Source organism: Gadus morhua, chromosome 8 (genome assembly GCF_902167405.1).
Source record: "Gadus morhua chromosome 8, gadMor3.0, whole genome shotgun sequence".
NCBI lineage: Eukaryota > Metazoa > Chordata > Actinopteri > Gadiformes > Gadidae > Gadus > Gadus morhua.
In genome coordinates this window covers 21,467,241-21,483,147 of record NC_044055.1, presented here as the reverse complement: position 1 = coordinate 21,483,147, position 15,907 = coordinate 21,467,241, and the positions used below count along the sequence as shown (strand labels likewise).

Here is a 15,907-nt window from a genome sequence, read left to right as displayed (position 1 = left end):
AGGGACGTGGTATTTACCTTGTTCTAAGCCTGTGCCCACCTACCCTCTTGACGTCTGTCTGCCTGCACCGCCTCACCGCAGCCCAGGAAGCCGGGCCTGGGACACGCCTGATTGGGTTGAACAGTATGTGTTAGTGTGTGGCTGGGAGGGTTGTGTTGGTCGAGTCTTTGAGACAGAGACTGTAGAAATCCCCTTATGCAACAGAGGCTAGGTCAATGGCTAGATCTCTCCACTCCAGGTGGTAAGGTACCGGGTTAATTAGGATCCATTAATGGCATGTATCGTACTCTGTGAGGGGCTAGGAACAGAAGGTCTGCTAAATGACAAGTGACTTGTAGCCCCGCTGGGCTCCACAAAGTGGGGGTCAAAGGAGGGCTCTTTTGTATACAAATGAAATACTACAGTGAATGCAAAAAAAGTGATCAATTGTTAGCATCTTTTTAAAAGCTAGATCAATTCTGTCAGCGATTGAGGCCTTTCCAACTCTTATTTAAGAAGGCCTGATACCGTTTAGACTGTAACAGCATATTTGTATTCGCTCTGCGTCTGCTTTGACATGCCTCTTCTGCAACTGCGTTTTCACTTCCTGTCCTCTGTGGTTTTTACTAGGTACATATTATGATTAATTTCTCACTGAAAGCCGGATGGGATTTTATAGGTCTGCATGTTTGTCTGCCTTTTCTCAGGTCCTGTTTAATCATTGGCAGTAATGATAAACAGATGAATAACATTGAGGTGCATGGATAAATCCTACAGGTCAATTTGCTGCCCTTGCATTCCAAATAGGTGTTTGCCCTTTCTTTTTCTGTCGTTGTTCCCTCTCAAGTGCAGAACATTATAAATGTTTTAAAAAGTGTACACTGTGGCTACCATTACAATAGGTCTACATTACATCAGGTACATTTACATTTTTACACATTTGTTGTTATGCTGCTGATCTTAGCCTTAACGACACATATATATGCCAAGGTTGAAGAAGTTGAATTATGAATTATTCTTTGAATTCTTCGGGGTTTAAAAGGGAAGTTTTAAAAATGTAAACATTAAAGTGCGATTATAATTTTAGCACACTTACAAATAACAGTTTGTTGACCACGGTGGCGAACAAACACAATAAAACGGCACACAAGTAGAACACCCGTAAATGTGTACACATCCATTTGTGCGTATTGGTTGTTCAGGGAGGTTGTGTGAGTCTTGTTTCTAGGAAGTACATGAACCACTGAGAGGTTATTTGAGGCTGCCTCTGCTGGATGGATTAGAGGGCAGTGCGGTTATGTGCTGGCACGCAGGAAATCACCACCGGTTAGCAAGCCACGGCAGGGCTTTATCTGGCTGTAGCAAGACTGCAAGGAAACCGTGCTGCTGCAGCAACAAGCCCTTTGTTCCCCCAGTGTTAAGAGCATGCAGTTAGTCTGGAGTCTGAACCTCTTGTGAGATGCACTGGGAGGACAGCTTGCGTATTGTAAATGAATGGGACCTACATTGTATGAACTTATTATTTTTGAAGGTTTTATCCTATTTATTGTAGAGTGAGGAAGACAGGAAGTTATCTCTCCCTCCAGAGAAGGGAGGACATGCTGCTAAGGACCACGGGCAGTGATCGAACCCGGGTCGCTGCGGCAAGGACTGGCCTCAATGGTACGCACTCCACCCGGTGAACCACCAGGACGCCCCCTGTTGAACTTATTTATGCAATATATCGTCCTTTTGCATATACTGTATTGCTTTGGGAATCAACTTTTTGAAGAATCATTTTGGCTTGTCCCATTTCAGTGACATATTGTAGTTCCACTTGACTGAAATGGAGGCTGTACACCTCCCCAATGGGCGCGTGGAGCCTGCTAGTGGAGGCTAGATGACTCACTGGCGGGCCTGTATATCACTCTCCTCGGTACATCACTCTCCTCTATATAGCACTCTGCTGTCACAGGAGTGGACCCTCACCCCATTGAAACAATCTGCAAGGGCCACAATGGCGCCGTGATTACTGACCATATCTTACCAGCAAGGTTACGGTGCCTGTAAAGTCTTATCGCCACACACACACACACACACACACACATACACACACAGAGGGTCCCCTGTCCCCTATATTAGGGGCCTTTGTTCCCAAGGAAAAACCTGTTAATGCATTAAAGGCAAGTATTGACAAGAGATTTCTAAAGCCTGTTGGTGGATGTCAACGCCACAATGCCTGACTTGCGTGTCTTCTGCGTCATTCTCTGTTCTCATTGGACAGGGCTTCAGACACACATCCCAGTGACATTAGTTTGCGTCACACAGCTCCACAGCCAATGGAGTGGAGACAGAAAACTGTTATTCTGCTTTTTGAATTCAGAAAGTCCTCTGCCTACTAACTGGGTGAGGCTCATTCTGAGGCTCAGTAGTAACATATCCCAAGGGAAACATCCCCGAGCCTGAACATGCCCTATTCAGTCAGTGAAGGTCCTCACTGACTGCACTCATAATATTTCAGTTGCTGTGTTTAGGATACGGGGACTGAATTGGCAAAAAATTTCTCCAACACTGAGACAACCTTAAGCCAAGTTTGGTACTAACAAAGACAGGGCCTACTTAAAGGTAACACCGCAGTCTCCACCACCTCATTGGTTACAAACATGACTCCACATGTCATGGTACCATCGGGGCAGCAGAGATGTGCCGAGCTACACAGAGCCGCCCAGTTGACCTACAGGGTGACATGAACCGCTTTGGCAGAAGCCAACTCCAGTGACTCACTGGGTTAAAGGTCAATGTCATCCTCTCCATCCCACACCGCAAGTCTGCAGTCCCCAGGCCCCCCCCCACCCCCCGCCCCAATGTTGACCTTTCCTTTGTGTTGAACTGAATGTTTAAAAGGGAAATGGGTGTTGTCATAGCCTAGCAACCCATTTTTTTTCTTTGCCCACCAAGCAAGATGGCGATGGTGGTTTGGTAGCCATTGTCTAAGAGGACTTCTCCCTGGGACCCAGTCCACTCACGTCCCGGTCCAAGTCCCTTGTCACTCAGTGACTTACTACTGTGGGCACTGGTTGTTGGGTCATGCTGAGGGTGAAGGGGAGGTGTTGAGGGGTGCTATAGCTATGGCTATTTAGGGAGCCTTTAGATAATGGAGCTATATTAGCTTCTGACTGGCTGCTGCTTTTAGAGTTTGAATTGTTTTTGTGAGAGACGTGTGTGAGAGGGGTTTTGCTGTAGCAACAATCCCTCATTACCCTTCATTCTGAGTCACCATCAGGAGACACTTTAGATTCAGCAGACCTGTTGTGATTCCCAAACATTTCTCGCCACCGTTGACGTCATTGTTAAGAAGATTCTTGCATGCAGCCTGCGTGACCTACGATGATGTGCAGCTGCTGTCTGAACCCTGTTACCCATCATATCAAGGCCCCAGTGAAGTAGTGTCTGGTAGTGTGGCTCATGGCTACGGATACTTAGGTGGTCTGTTCGTATGTTAGGGGCCTTCAGCCTTGAAAACATCCATCTCTGTTTGTTTTAAGTGCAGAGGTGATTTAAGAGCAGGGGTGATGGGCTTTAGCCGTCATTGGCCTCAAACTGTGGCACAAACTCCCTCCTCATATCAGGCTAGCCGCTAGGCCCTTCAGTGCCCGTCTTCAATCCCTCCTAAAAACTCATTGGTATTCTCTACATAAGTTATATTGTGTGTGTGTCCTTTTACTAGTGTCTCCCTTTTTGTGCTTTTAATTGTTTTTATTTTTTTGTTTGTTTTAGAGCTAGATAGTTTATTTGTAAAGCACTTTGGTCAACTGTTGTTTTAAAAAGGGCTCTAAAATAAGCTTGAACTCAAGCATTAAGGAAGGTGAGTCATACCTCAGGCTACAGGAATGTGATTGGGTGAGGACGCAGCCAGCGGTCAGGCCGGGCTGGGTCTGCTCTGCTGCGGTGGACAGCTACGGTCACATCGCTTTTCACACAGTAAGCCTCACACAATTAGCAAGGTAATCCGCGTTCCGGGTGCTTCCACGGCCTGTTGTCTGTGTGAGCACCGCATGGGGCCATGCCCTGTCTCTTGAGCTGGACAGAACTGACCCAAACTAACCCTCGAATGAGCGTAATAGAACTCACATGGTCGATACTTAGATCTTATACAACTACATTTTGCCCAGGGGTGCCTTTGGGATGTTTGATTTAAGTCATTAGAAACGTAAGAGTGTGTCCCAATGCTCATCTCTTCCTCCCACCCATCACACTTCATGTAAGGTTGAATGGATTGTGATGCAGAACTAGGTCATTCTCTCAGGAAAGTCCTTATTTTGGCTCTCCTAAAGAATGTTACATGAAGACATGAAGATGAGTTTTTTTCATGGGTCAAAAATAACCAGTGACTCATTTCTCTTGGAAACTGGAAAGTTACGTTTACTCCTCACATTTGTTCAGCTAGACGCTCATACCCGATGTAGAAGCTATTGTATGTTGTCTTTGTTGCCTGTATACAAAGGGCCAGTTACGCAGCAACCTATGAAGCAATAACTATCTGCTTCTTCTTTTTCCTATTAATATTGTCCCCTTTTTAATACTCAACAGGAAGTAGAAAAATGAAGGTCTAGACAGATATGAGCTCCTTCCTTGTTGCAGCATATATATTACACTCCATGTTTGCACTGGGGTCTTTGTAATCACAAAGAGTAACTACAACTACGTTAGTTGTACTGAATGTCCAAGCTGTGTGTCGACTACCCTATTCACCGCCGAGTTACCTTTATTTGTAAAGCCCTTCATCACATTTACAGTCTCAATGGGCTTCACTGGACACTCTATGACCCCTGCTTCTGATTTACATTTCGAAAGTCACATCAAATCAGTTACAAAATCTGCATATTATCACCTTAAAAATGTAGCAAGACTTAGAGGGCTCATGTCCACCGAAGACTTACAAAAACTTGTACATGCCTTTATCACTAGTAAGCTTGATTACTGCAATGGTCTCCTTACAGGTCTCCCAAAACAAACTCTAAGGAAGCTTCAGCTTGTTCAGAAAGCTGCTGCTAGAGTTTTAACAAAGACCAAAAAATTTGAACATATTACACCAATTCTTAAATCGTTACATTGGCTTCCTGTAGGTCAGAGAATTGATTTTAAAATCATGTTGCTAACCTATAAATCCCTACATGGTTTAGGCCCAAAATATTTAACTGATATGCTTCCACTACATAAGCCTTCTAGAACACTAAGATCTTCTGAGACCAATCTGTTAATGATCCCCAGAGCAAACACGAAACATGGGAAAGCAGGATTTAGTTACTATGCAACAAATAGCTGGAATAAACTCCCTGAGGATTTAAGACTTGCCCCAACTCTGAGCACCTTCAAAACAAGATTGAAGACTTTTATGTTTGCTTTAGCTTTCTGCTCCTGAGTTTGTATTTGTATAAGGGTTAGAGTCCTGAGTTTTGTTTGTATTTGTATAAGGGTTAGAGTCCTGAGTTTGTTTGTATTTGTATAAGGGTTAGAGTCCTGAGTTTAGTTTGTATTTGTATAAGGGTTAGAGTCCTGAGTTTGTTTGTATTTGTATAAGGGTTAGAGTCCTGAGTTTAGTTTGTATTTGTATAAGGGTTAGAGTCCTGAGTTTAGTTTGTATTTGTATAAGGGTTAGAGTCCTGAGTTTGTTTGTATTTGTATAAGGGTTAGAGTCCTGAGTTTAGTTTGTATTTGTATAAGGGTTAGAGTCCTGAGTTTGTTTGTATTTGTATAAGGGTTAGAGTCCTGAGTTTAGTTTGTATTTGTATAAGGGTTAGAGTCCTGAGTTTGTAGAATAAGGCCTTTGGTCAGGGTTAGAGTCCTAGAATATTGTAATAGCATGTCATCCAAGTGATTTGTTCATCTTTGTTAGTTTGTCAATGTTGATACGTGTACCATTATTTTACTAAAATGCCTTTTTAACTTTCCCTTTATTTTCTATTTTTACCAGAAAAATACATGATCTGATACCAGAGAGAAAGGTTGCTGGGCTAGAGTCCTAGAAGCTGGGTTAGAGTCCTAGAATATTGTCCTTTAGGTCGGGTTGTAGTCCCGACTTGGGTTCCAGAGAGTCTGTTGATCTGATCTTAAATAACTTTCAATTTAATTTTCTCACTTTCTTAAATACATTGCACTTTCAATTTTACTTGCTAAAAAGCCTTTTTAACTTTCTATTTTACTCATTTCTTTGCATATGTTTTCTTTTACTTATCTATTATTTTATTTTATTGTATAACAATGTTTATATGTGAAGCACTTTGAGTCTGCCTTGTGTATGAAAAGTGCTATATAAATAAAGTTGCCTTGCCTTGCCTTCTTAACCCTGACGCCCTCTGAAAACATTTAAAATACATGTAATTTAGATTAAGCGTTCTTCTAATGAAGTAGTGTATAATCTTGTTTTTGTTTACATCTCTCTGTGAACAAGATGATACTCACAATTTACACGGATGTCATGTTCCTTTTGCGTTCCTTCCTTTGTGAGGCATGTTGACGTTGTGTTTCGCGCAAGAAGTGGTACATAAATAAAGTTTGATTCAGTGATTGATTGATTGAAGGGCAAGGAATACCTCCCCTCCCCCAAAAGCCTCAGGGGGAGAACGGAAGAAGAGGGGCTCCCTCCTCCCAGAGACGCTGGACAAGACCTTCCTCTAAGGCAGGCAGATGAAAGATCACGTTCTCATCACACTGTCACTTCCTGTGGGAGGCTGAGGGCTCTCCTGTGCTGAGGCTTCCCCTCTCACGAGACTGACAGCTGGGTGCAGCCCGCCTGCCACGCAGCTTTCAGTTGCTCTAATCCTCATGGGAACCGGGATCAGACACCAAGACCCATTCCCATGGTGACGCCGATGGGTTTGCGGTCTTAAATTGGCGATGGAACCTGTTTTGTGTATAAACAGCAGGGTTTTGTGTTTGCATGTGTTTTTGTACAGGTTTCTCATGCTCTCTCCCGAGTGGAGTGGAGGGCTGTACCAGGTGGTCGTGCTCTCCTTTTGGCTTGTTGTTGGCTTTAAATATGCAATAAAGGAATGCATAAATATTTTTAAAAAATTGTGTGTATTGTATATTGTGTGTTTGCATTGTGTATGTATTTTCATATAACAATACATTTGAGCTCTTGTCAATGTTTAGAGTTGAAATTGTATATTAATACATATCTATCTATGCATAAAGCATATGTCACACGTCGCCATGCAATAAAATGTGTTTGTCTTTGAGTTGTATATGTACAATATAATACACAATCTCAATCTCTCTCTCAAACACGCGCACGCACGCCACTACAGGACTATTTGAATGGCCACACCCTGACTCTTGGTGAATACACGCCAGTGATCTGTAACCGATACAATCAACCAATCAATGCTCTCTTCTCCGCAGTAGGCTTTTGCTCACACTGGACACTCCTTCCTCCAGTAAAACACGAATGCACGCTCTGCCCCGGGCCGTCTCAGTCTGTATCCACCGACAACCTCTTCCTCGGAGATAGACGTTGATTTGATCCTTCTTAACCGTAAGTAACTTCTGTAAATCATAATACATGCGTCGTTAGGTCATGATTTGGACTTTAATCGCGTAACAATGAAATATTTGTTTCCTCTGCGTTATGGGACAACCTTAAAAACATAAAGTCTAAGCTCTTATGGATATACGATTTGTTCTAGCTACTAATCCAATTTTTGGAAAATGTATAATGTTATGAGTTCTATTGTAGTGATAGTTTTTTTACTTTAAAGAAAAGAAAATGAAATGAAAATATGAAATGAGAAAAACTCGATGAAGTCAGGGGAAAAAATAGAGAAGCCTTTCATTTACGATTGCGCTGCAAACCGCTGCAGCTGGAAGTGCAGAGGAGAGTACACGGTGTTGTGTTGTAAACGATGTGACAACACTTCAGGGCTGCACCAGTGGAATAAGGAAGTGTTCTCACCTCGGACTGAAGGAATAGTTTAGTCACGTTATATGGAAAAACACAATGTGGATTCTGAGCAGCGGGGCACCATGCATTCTGCTCGAGGCTTACCCTACTCTGTTACGTTTTTTCATGGCCACTTCATGGCCTAGAAGCCTGTAGAAGTTCCAAATCAAATTTGATATCAAATGTCATAATTGAGTGATAACGGCTAGGAGTGGCCATAAATATGTCCCCGTCTCTTCTTCATTGTGCGCGTTATATGGGATATATTATTTAAGGATGGGTGCAGACCTATTAAAGTTCTTTAATTTCTGCTTTGGTTGTTCCATTTTTCATCACGGGGGAGGATCTTCACTTCTGGCTCTTGTGTAGATCTGAGTCAGGAAGCCAGCAGAGCTTTTGATCACAGACAACATTAAGGATGGGCTGAGACCAGGGCGGCAGTAATCCTAGGTCTAAACTTCCCTATAATCTTCTCTGGATGTAGTCTGTTTGAATAGTTATTTGCATAATCTTCCAATCTCAGAGGTTTACGGGGTGTCTTTTATTGAAAGAATCATCAGTTTCCCATCCAAAATCCTACCCATCATGTTCATGTTCATGAAGTTATTAACAGCACAATAACCCTCAGAATGACACATCATTCTCTCATAGGATGACAATACCAGTGGTTCTGACCCAGCTAACATTGGGCCCGATGTCATATCAGGCCCAAACAAACAAACAGAGCATTGTGTGTGTGCATGCGTGTGTGTGAGAGAGATTTAAAGGACTAAAGTAGATAAGAGAATCGAAGGGCATTACTTTATTGACTGTGTAATCTACCATTCCCACTTTGTCAACGCAACACCTATGCAAAGACAATGCGCACAATGATATTTTTGTCTAAAGCTGACCATAGTACTTTTGACCGTGGCACTTTTATGAGATCACACTTACTATTGCACTATTGCACCATTACTACAAACTACTACTTCTGCTACCACTTCTACAACTATACTGCTACAACGTGCACTTACTACAACTACGTATAATACTACAACTATTACGACTACAATAACAGTAAGTTATTATCAGTTTGTTAACAATAACTATATTATTATATAGTTATTATTATGAATTTTTTAGAGTAACCGATTTTATAAACAGATTTAGCTATTTGTGTCAAATCTCAAATCTTATACAATCATATATTAGAATGAATCCAACTAATAGTGCTAAAGGAGTCTCATTTGAATGACTTTAGTTTAAGGTATTGGCATGTCAAACATGGTTTGTTCTTGCGCCTCAGCGAGGTGTTTCAACATGCTTGTTTAATGCGTAGTTGTCTCAGTACAGAGGTAGAACTGGTCTACTCTAGACAGCGGGGATTTAACCGACTGAGTGACAGATACAATGTGAAAGGTATGCTGCCCTGATGTTAATAACCTTTAAACATCCCTGTGGGTTTGGTGCATGTGGATGTTGCATGTGCACTACCTAGCCCATTCCTCTCTGCATAACTTCTAAATCAGACCTATATAGGCTACCATCTTGAATAATTCTCTCTCTCTCTCTCTCTCTCTCTCTCTCTCTCTCTCTCTCTCTCTCTCTCTCTCTCTCTCTCTCTCTCTCTCTCTCTCTCTCTCTCTCCCTCCCCCCCTCTCTCTCCCCCCCCTCCTCTCTCTCTCTCCCCCCCCCCCCCCTCTCTCCCCCCCCCCCCTCTCTCTGACAGAACCACTATGGTGTCCCATAAGGAGTTTGCCAGCGCGGGGAAGCAGCCGGGGCTGCAGGTGTGGCGCATCGAGAAGATGGACCTGAAGCCCGTCCCCAAGGCCCTGCACGGCAACTTCTACACGGGCGACGCCTACGTTCTGCTGTTCACCACCAAGGCCCCCACCTACTACATCCACATGTGGATGGGTGAGAGAGGCACACTATCTCTGGGACCATGAGCCCAGTTGAACATACAAAACACACACATGAACACAAGTACACTCACGCTTCAACTACACCACAACGACTAGGCAAGGTCACAGGTCAATGGGCCAGCTGCATCCCACTGATAGTTCGGGTAAATCACACCGACACTTTTGCAAAGACACACACACACACACAAACCAAGTAGTGACATATTTTAGGTTTTAGTTCTGCTTCTGCGGTTCAAAGCATCCTGCAATGCCGAGGTTCTCACAGGACAGACAGCTTTGTTCCGATCTTACTTCTACCGTACCTCTACTTATCTCTCAGTTTCTTATCTTCTTCCTTAATTTTGGATTCCTCTTTTTTTTGTGATTTTTTCTTTTAGGATTTATACAACAAACAGATAGACATATAGAAAACAGTTAGGCACATGCACAAATAAGACAACATACAACATTTGACATAAACACAAATAAGACAACATACACCAGTAAGATATAAACGCAAATAAGACAACATTTGACGTTAAACAGTTAACATTCATCAACACGCACCCCCCCCCCCCCCCCACACACACACACACACACACAGGTCTTGCCCCCCCCACCTAGAGAAAATCAGTCATCTGAACAGCTCAGTAGAGTTGTTAAGTCTGAGTCAGAAATGTAGGATAACAGATGTAAAAGAAGTAGAAGAAGGAAAGTAAATCATGGCTATTCCCCAAACATACTAACGATAAAGGATGACCACAAGTTGTTGTTTTTAGCTTGCACGCCATGCATGGATTTGGATTCCTCTTTTGATCTGCGGACATCAGCTCCTCTTGCTGAGTTGTTACACAACAGGTTGTACCTAATGAATGTGAGGACACGAAAAAGGCAGAAACAGCAATGAGAAATAGATGAAAGAGGAATTGGAGACTGCCTCCGTGCGCAAGTTATCACTTAACCACAGAAGAAGAACGAGGTCTCACTGCCTGTGAGAGGAACACAGAGGCCGCAACATCTTGCAGCAGTTTATTTGCGTGATGAAACACCTCCCACTTCCTCGTCTTCCTCCCAGCAGCCCTTGCTTCAGCACTCTGTTGCCATCACAAACAACAAATGCTCTATTTCTCCCATTAGTGGCAGAATAGGAACATAATAATTCCCTGTGTCTGGGAAGGATGTTGTCCAGGGGACAGTATGGAGGATGGGAGCCGGCCTGGTGGATCTTGGGGAGGGGGGTTGGGGCCCACATGTTGTTTTTGGTCCACATGTTGTTTCAAGCGAAGAATGGCTTTCCATGTCGAGTTCAAGTTCAAGGTTTTGATGTGATTAGTTTAATCATTATACATTTTTTCGGGGGGAACACACACACACACACACGCAGTCACACACACACACACACACAGACACACACACAGACACACGCACACACACATGTTCTCCTTTTAAATGTAGGATGAATCCTGCATGGCTGCCAAAGAGTCACTTCAGGTCACAGAAGATTCAATAAAGTGATTACATTAAGCTAACACACACAACCACATACACACACACACACACGCACGCACGCACGCACGCACGCACGCACGCACGCACGCACGCACGCACGCACGCACGCACACACGCACACGCACACGCACACACACACACACACGCACGCACACACACACACACACACACACACACACATGATGCTCTCCCAGGCTCTGTTTCATTTCTCTCTCTCTTTTCCTCCTCGTCCTCCTCCCCTCTCCAGGAGATGAGTGCTCCCAGGATGAGAGCGGGGCGGCCGCCATCTTTGCGACCCAGCTGGATGACTTCCTGGGGGGGGGGGCCGGTGCAGTTCAGGGAGGTCCAGAACAACGAGTCCATCACCTTCCTGGGCTACTTCAAGTCTGGCATCAAGTACCAGGTGAAGACTCTTTGTATTTTACATAAAGTCGTCCATTGTGTTTGCATAAATCGTTGGTTTTGTTGTGGTGGACGTGGTGGAAAATCCCAGTCTTCTGCAGTTCTTGTTTCTAGTTATGCTCCAATGTAATGGGAAAGAGAGGAGGAGTTATTTGTTTCCATGATCCATTCCAGATTTGAAGACAGAGACATGTGGGTTTTTTAAATGTGAGAACATGCCTGAGATGTGGCATCTTGTGGTATGAAGTCTATCTTAAGGCTACGTTTAGAGCGCTTAATAATTTGCAGCACTCGTGGACTTTAACTTGCAATAAGTAAAGGTTTATGAGTCTGAAGTCCACTGGAGACCCCCCCCCACCACACACACACACACACACACACACACACACACACACACACACACACACACACACACACACACACACACACACACACACACACACACACACACACACACACACACACAAAAACACACTCACTGTTTACATCCTAGGGCGTGTCTCTCTCTTCGTACTGAGATGGTAGACTGACTGACTGTTTGGCTTACCGGCTGGCTGTCTCCATGGCAGCCAGTGTGTTCCCCGTTCACTGTTCTGAACGAGAGCGCTGGGTTTTAGCGCAGCATCTGCTTCTCATTCCCACCAAACATTCCTCCTCTTCTGGGCTGCATGGTCGGCTAATTAGACCACAACGTTTACCAGATCCCAGCGTGGGCCTTTGTTGCCGACTAACCCCCGGGTTTCATTCTTCTAGACATACATATGCGCTGTTTGTAGCCACACACACACTCTTTTGTTCTTAAGGAAGAGGTTCTGAAGGAAGTTGCCTACCAACTTGTTGAGAGCAATACAAACCAAACAAAATGTATTCACTATTAAAAACATTTAGGATTTGAATCCCACGTAGAATAAACATATTGAATGAGAAGGCGTTTGCTCTAAGTTGCTTTTATCACTTACTGCACTTACTGTTTTTGTGTTTGTTTTAGTATTTCTGTGTGTTTGTTTGTGTGTGTGTGTGTGTGTGTGTGTGTGTGTGTGTGTGTGTGTGTGTGTGTGTGTGTGTGTGTGTGTGTGTGCGTGTGTGTGTGTGCGTGTGGATTCACTTTCCTAATAAAATGCTCCGCTGGTCCACTTGTTTTCCATGGAAACATTCCCTCTCCTTCTCCAGAGTAGGTCCCGTAGAATTGACTTCCAATATGGTCTGCATTTCAAGGGGGTTATGTAAACAGTATTTATATTTATTTTGACGGGCAACTTCCATGCTTGGACTAGGCTTTGAATGGGTGCATGGAAACACAACTCTTTCAATGAAGTCCTTCCTTGTGTAACCGTCAGTTGGTATGAAGGACGTTTGCTTACCTTCCACATTTGTAAGCCCTATGTAGTAAACAAATGTGGTCACTGTTCCCTATCTGTGGTCACTCCGTATTTGTGTATGTAAGGTGGCCTGCTTTGTTTTCCTGCTTTGCATAGGAGGTGGCGGTGAGAGAGAACTCTGAAGCAGAAATACAAGCTTCCCTGAACAGGGCACTGAAGGCTCATCATGCTAGCTCCATGCTAATAACAGCCGGCCAGAACAAATGTTGACTTGGTTCCCTTTGTTTGTTTTATCCCGTTTGTTATACTTCCATGTCAATATTGATAATGAAACAGCTGTGGTTTATGTATGTCTCCGGATGTGAGGTGAAGCTTATTAACTCCAACCTGGCCCTCAGTCCAGTTTCCTGCCACCAGCGGACTGGTCACCCTGTTTGAATCCTCTTCAGTGTCGTGTGACCCTCTTGTTCCTCATCTTATGATCAACCTGAAGAACCTAGTGGTCATGGTGTTACTCAAAGCTTTGGGATTAGGACCCCATTGCCACGGTCTACCCGTAGGCAACCTTGAGAAGGATGCCTGAGAAAGAACCCCCACCTGCCCCATCAAAGACATTCAAACAATTATCACAAGATATATTAACTATATTAACTCTGCAACACTTCATCAAAAAGCATGTGGGTACAAGCTGATCTGTAACAACTACGAGGAGGTGATGTCCACAGTTCAACAGAGGAATCCAAAAATAAGGAAGAAGATAAGAAACCGAGAGATAAGTAGGACGGTCGGAACAAAGCTGTCTGTTCTGTGAGAACCTCGGCATTGCAGGATCATTAATTTCATTAATGTTCTTCCATTTTTATTATCGTTCCTTGTTTTAGTTCTGATGTCATCTGGCGTGGGCGACTAGTGTTCCTCCCATCCCCTACCAACGGCCAATCCCCGAGTCACACGCATCCTTAACTCGACGTCCACAGCTGACTCTCTCCCTCTCCCGACCAGGTGGGGGGCGTGGCCTCTGGCTTCGAGCACGTGGTGACCAACGACATGAGCGTGAAGCGGCTGCTGCACATCAAGGGCCGGAGGGCCATCCGGGCCACCGAGGTGCCCCTGAGCTGGGGGTCCTTCAACCAGGGGGACTGCTTCATCGTGGACCTGGGCAAGGTGGGCTCACCGAGGGCTGGTTGTGTTAGAGTATTAGATAGTATTGTACTTCTACTGCACAATGACAGATAAAGTGGAATCTGAATCTGAATATTGGTCACTGCACTGCAGAGAAATACTCACCTATTTACCGAAGTACACTCCTGGATTTGCTCCGAACATAATGTATCTTATCATTATCATCGTCATCAACTAGAAAACAATGACTGAAAAAAAAACGGTAATGTGTATGTGTGTGTATTGGGGAATATGCTATGTTTGTTAAGTTATGTTTCCACAAAGAGAGAAATAGAGGCACAGAGGCGAAGAGAAAGAGGATGACAGAATGACGTTGGAAAAGAGAACCAGAGACAAAGTGAAAGACCCACAGAGACAATATTGGATGGGCAAAGAGAGGCGTAGAGGCGAGAGAGAGAGAGCTGAAGGAAGATCTTGGTCTGTAACTCTTTTAGGGCGGCACGGTGGGGTTGGAAGGAGGGTGTATGTGTTCCCACCCTTGGAGTAGCCTGATAAGCAGTGTTTAGTGTAAAGCGGGCACCCAAAGTAAAACGGGTTGGGAACCACTTATGTAGCGGCCTGGGTATTGACTCCCCAGCAGAGGGTGGTGGGTTTGACTCCCAAGGTCAGAACAAGATGCATAACCCCTGAAAGCTCACAAATGACCTGTATCTGAATTCACTGTATGTCCCTAAAATATTAAATAGTAGGCGTTTTATATTGATATATCGTCCTCTCCTTAGCCACTCTGCAACGGTAAGTAAGTTGTGATGCTGTTTTGTTCAAAGGCAGAATATGAATAAGTAGTATAATGATAATAATGATCACATGATGTGCTTACTGCATTATTCTCCGTCATTGAAAGACGCACGTCGACTAGAGAGTTCCTGTGAGATGAACATGATCATTGTGTCTGGGACTGGATGACGGCTCTCAGTGTGCAGACAGGTTGGATTTGTAACAGTTTCTCCCTTCTCTTTCTCTTTGCATCTCTGCTCTACCTTCTATCCCCTCCACCACCACCTCCACCCTCTCCTCCCTCCAGGATATCTACCAGTGGTGTGGCAGTGAGTGTAACCGCTTCGAGAGGCTGAAGGCGTCCCAGGTGGCCATCGATGTCCGGGACAACGAGAGGAACGGCCGTGCCAAGCTGCACATGGTGGACGACGGAGGGGAGCCGCAGGCCATGATAGACGTAAGGGGCACAAACACGCACGCACGCACGCACGCACGCACCCGGGCACTCACACACACACACACACACAGACACATAACACACACACACACACACACACACACACACACACACACACACACACACACACACACACACACACACACACACACACACACACACACACACACACACACACACACACACACACACATAACACACTGAAACATTCCATATCCTTTGTGGACAGGCTTCTTCCGGAAGTTCCCATCAGGGGAAGTGGAATAAATCAGAGCAGGTCACTGTGACCACCGTGACAACAACCGTGAACACATTACAGAGACAAAGAGCAGCCCGCTATGGCAACTAACGATGGGAGGGGGGAGAGGGGGCATAGAGAAAGGGGATGAGAGAAAGGGGACGAGAGAAAGAGGGAAAGGGCTTGAGAGAGATAAAGAGTGGATGAGAAAGAGAGGGGTAGGTTAGATCCAAAAGATAGATATGAGAGAGAGAGAGATTAAGGGGAACGAGGGAGCAAGTGAAAGTAAGCAAGACA

At 44.4% G+C, this 15,907-nt stretch overlaps 1 protein-coding gene across 1 annotated transcript in view; it reads left to right on the top strand.

Moving 5' to 3' along the window:
* Positions 1-7,335: 7,335 nt before the first annotated feature.
* scinlb (scinderin like b) overlaps positions 7,336-15,907 on the top strand; it is a 16,059-nt gene continuing 7,487 nt past the window's right edge. The window contains 6 exon segments of the mRNA XM_030363335.1: positions 7,336-7,495; positions 9,612-9,799; positions 11,543-11,610; positions 11,612-11,698; positions 14,019-14,180; positions 15,223-15,372. Coding sequence (XP_030219195.1) covers positions 9,619-9,799; positions 11,543-11,610; positions 11,612-11,698; positions 14,019-14,180; positions 15,223-15,372 — 648 coding nt within the window. The 5' untranslated portion in view covers positions 7,336-7,495; positions 9,612-9,618.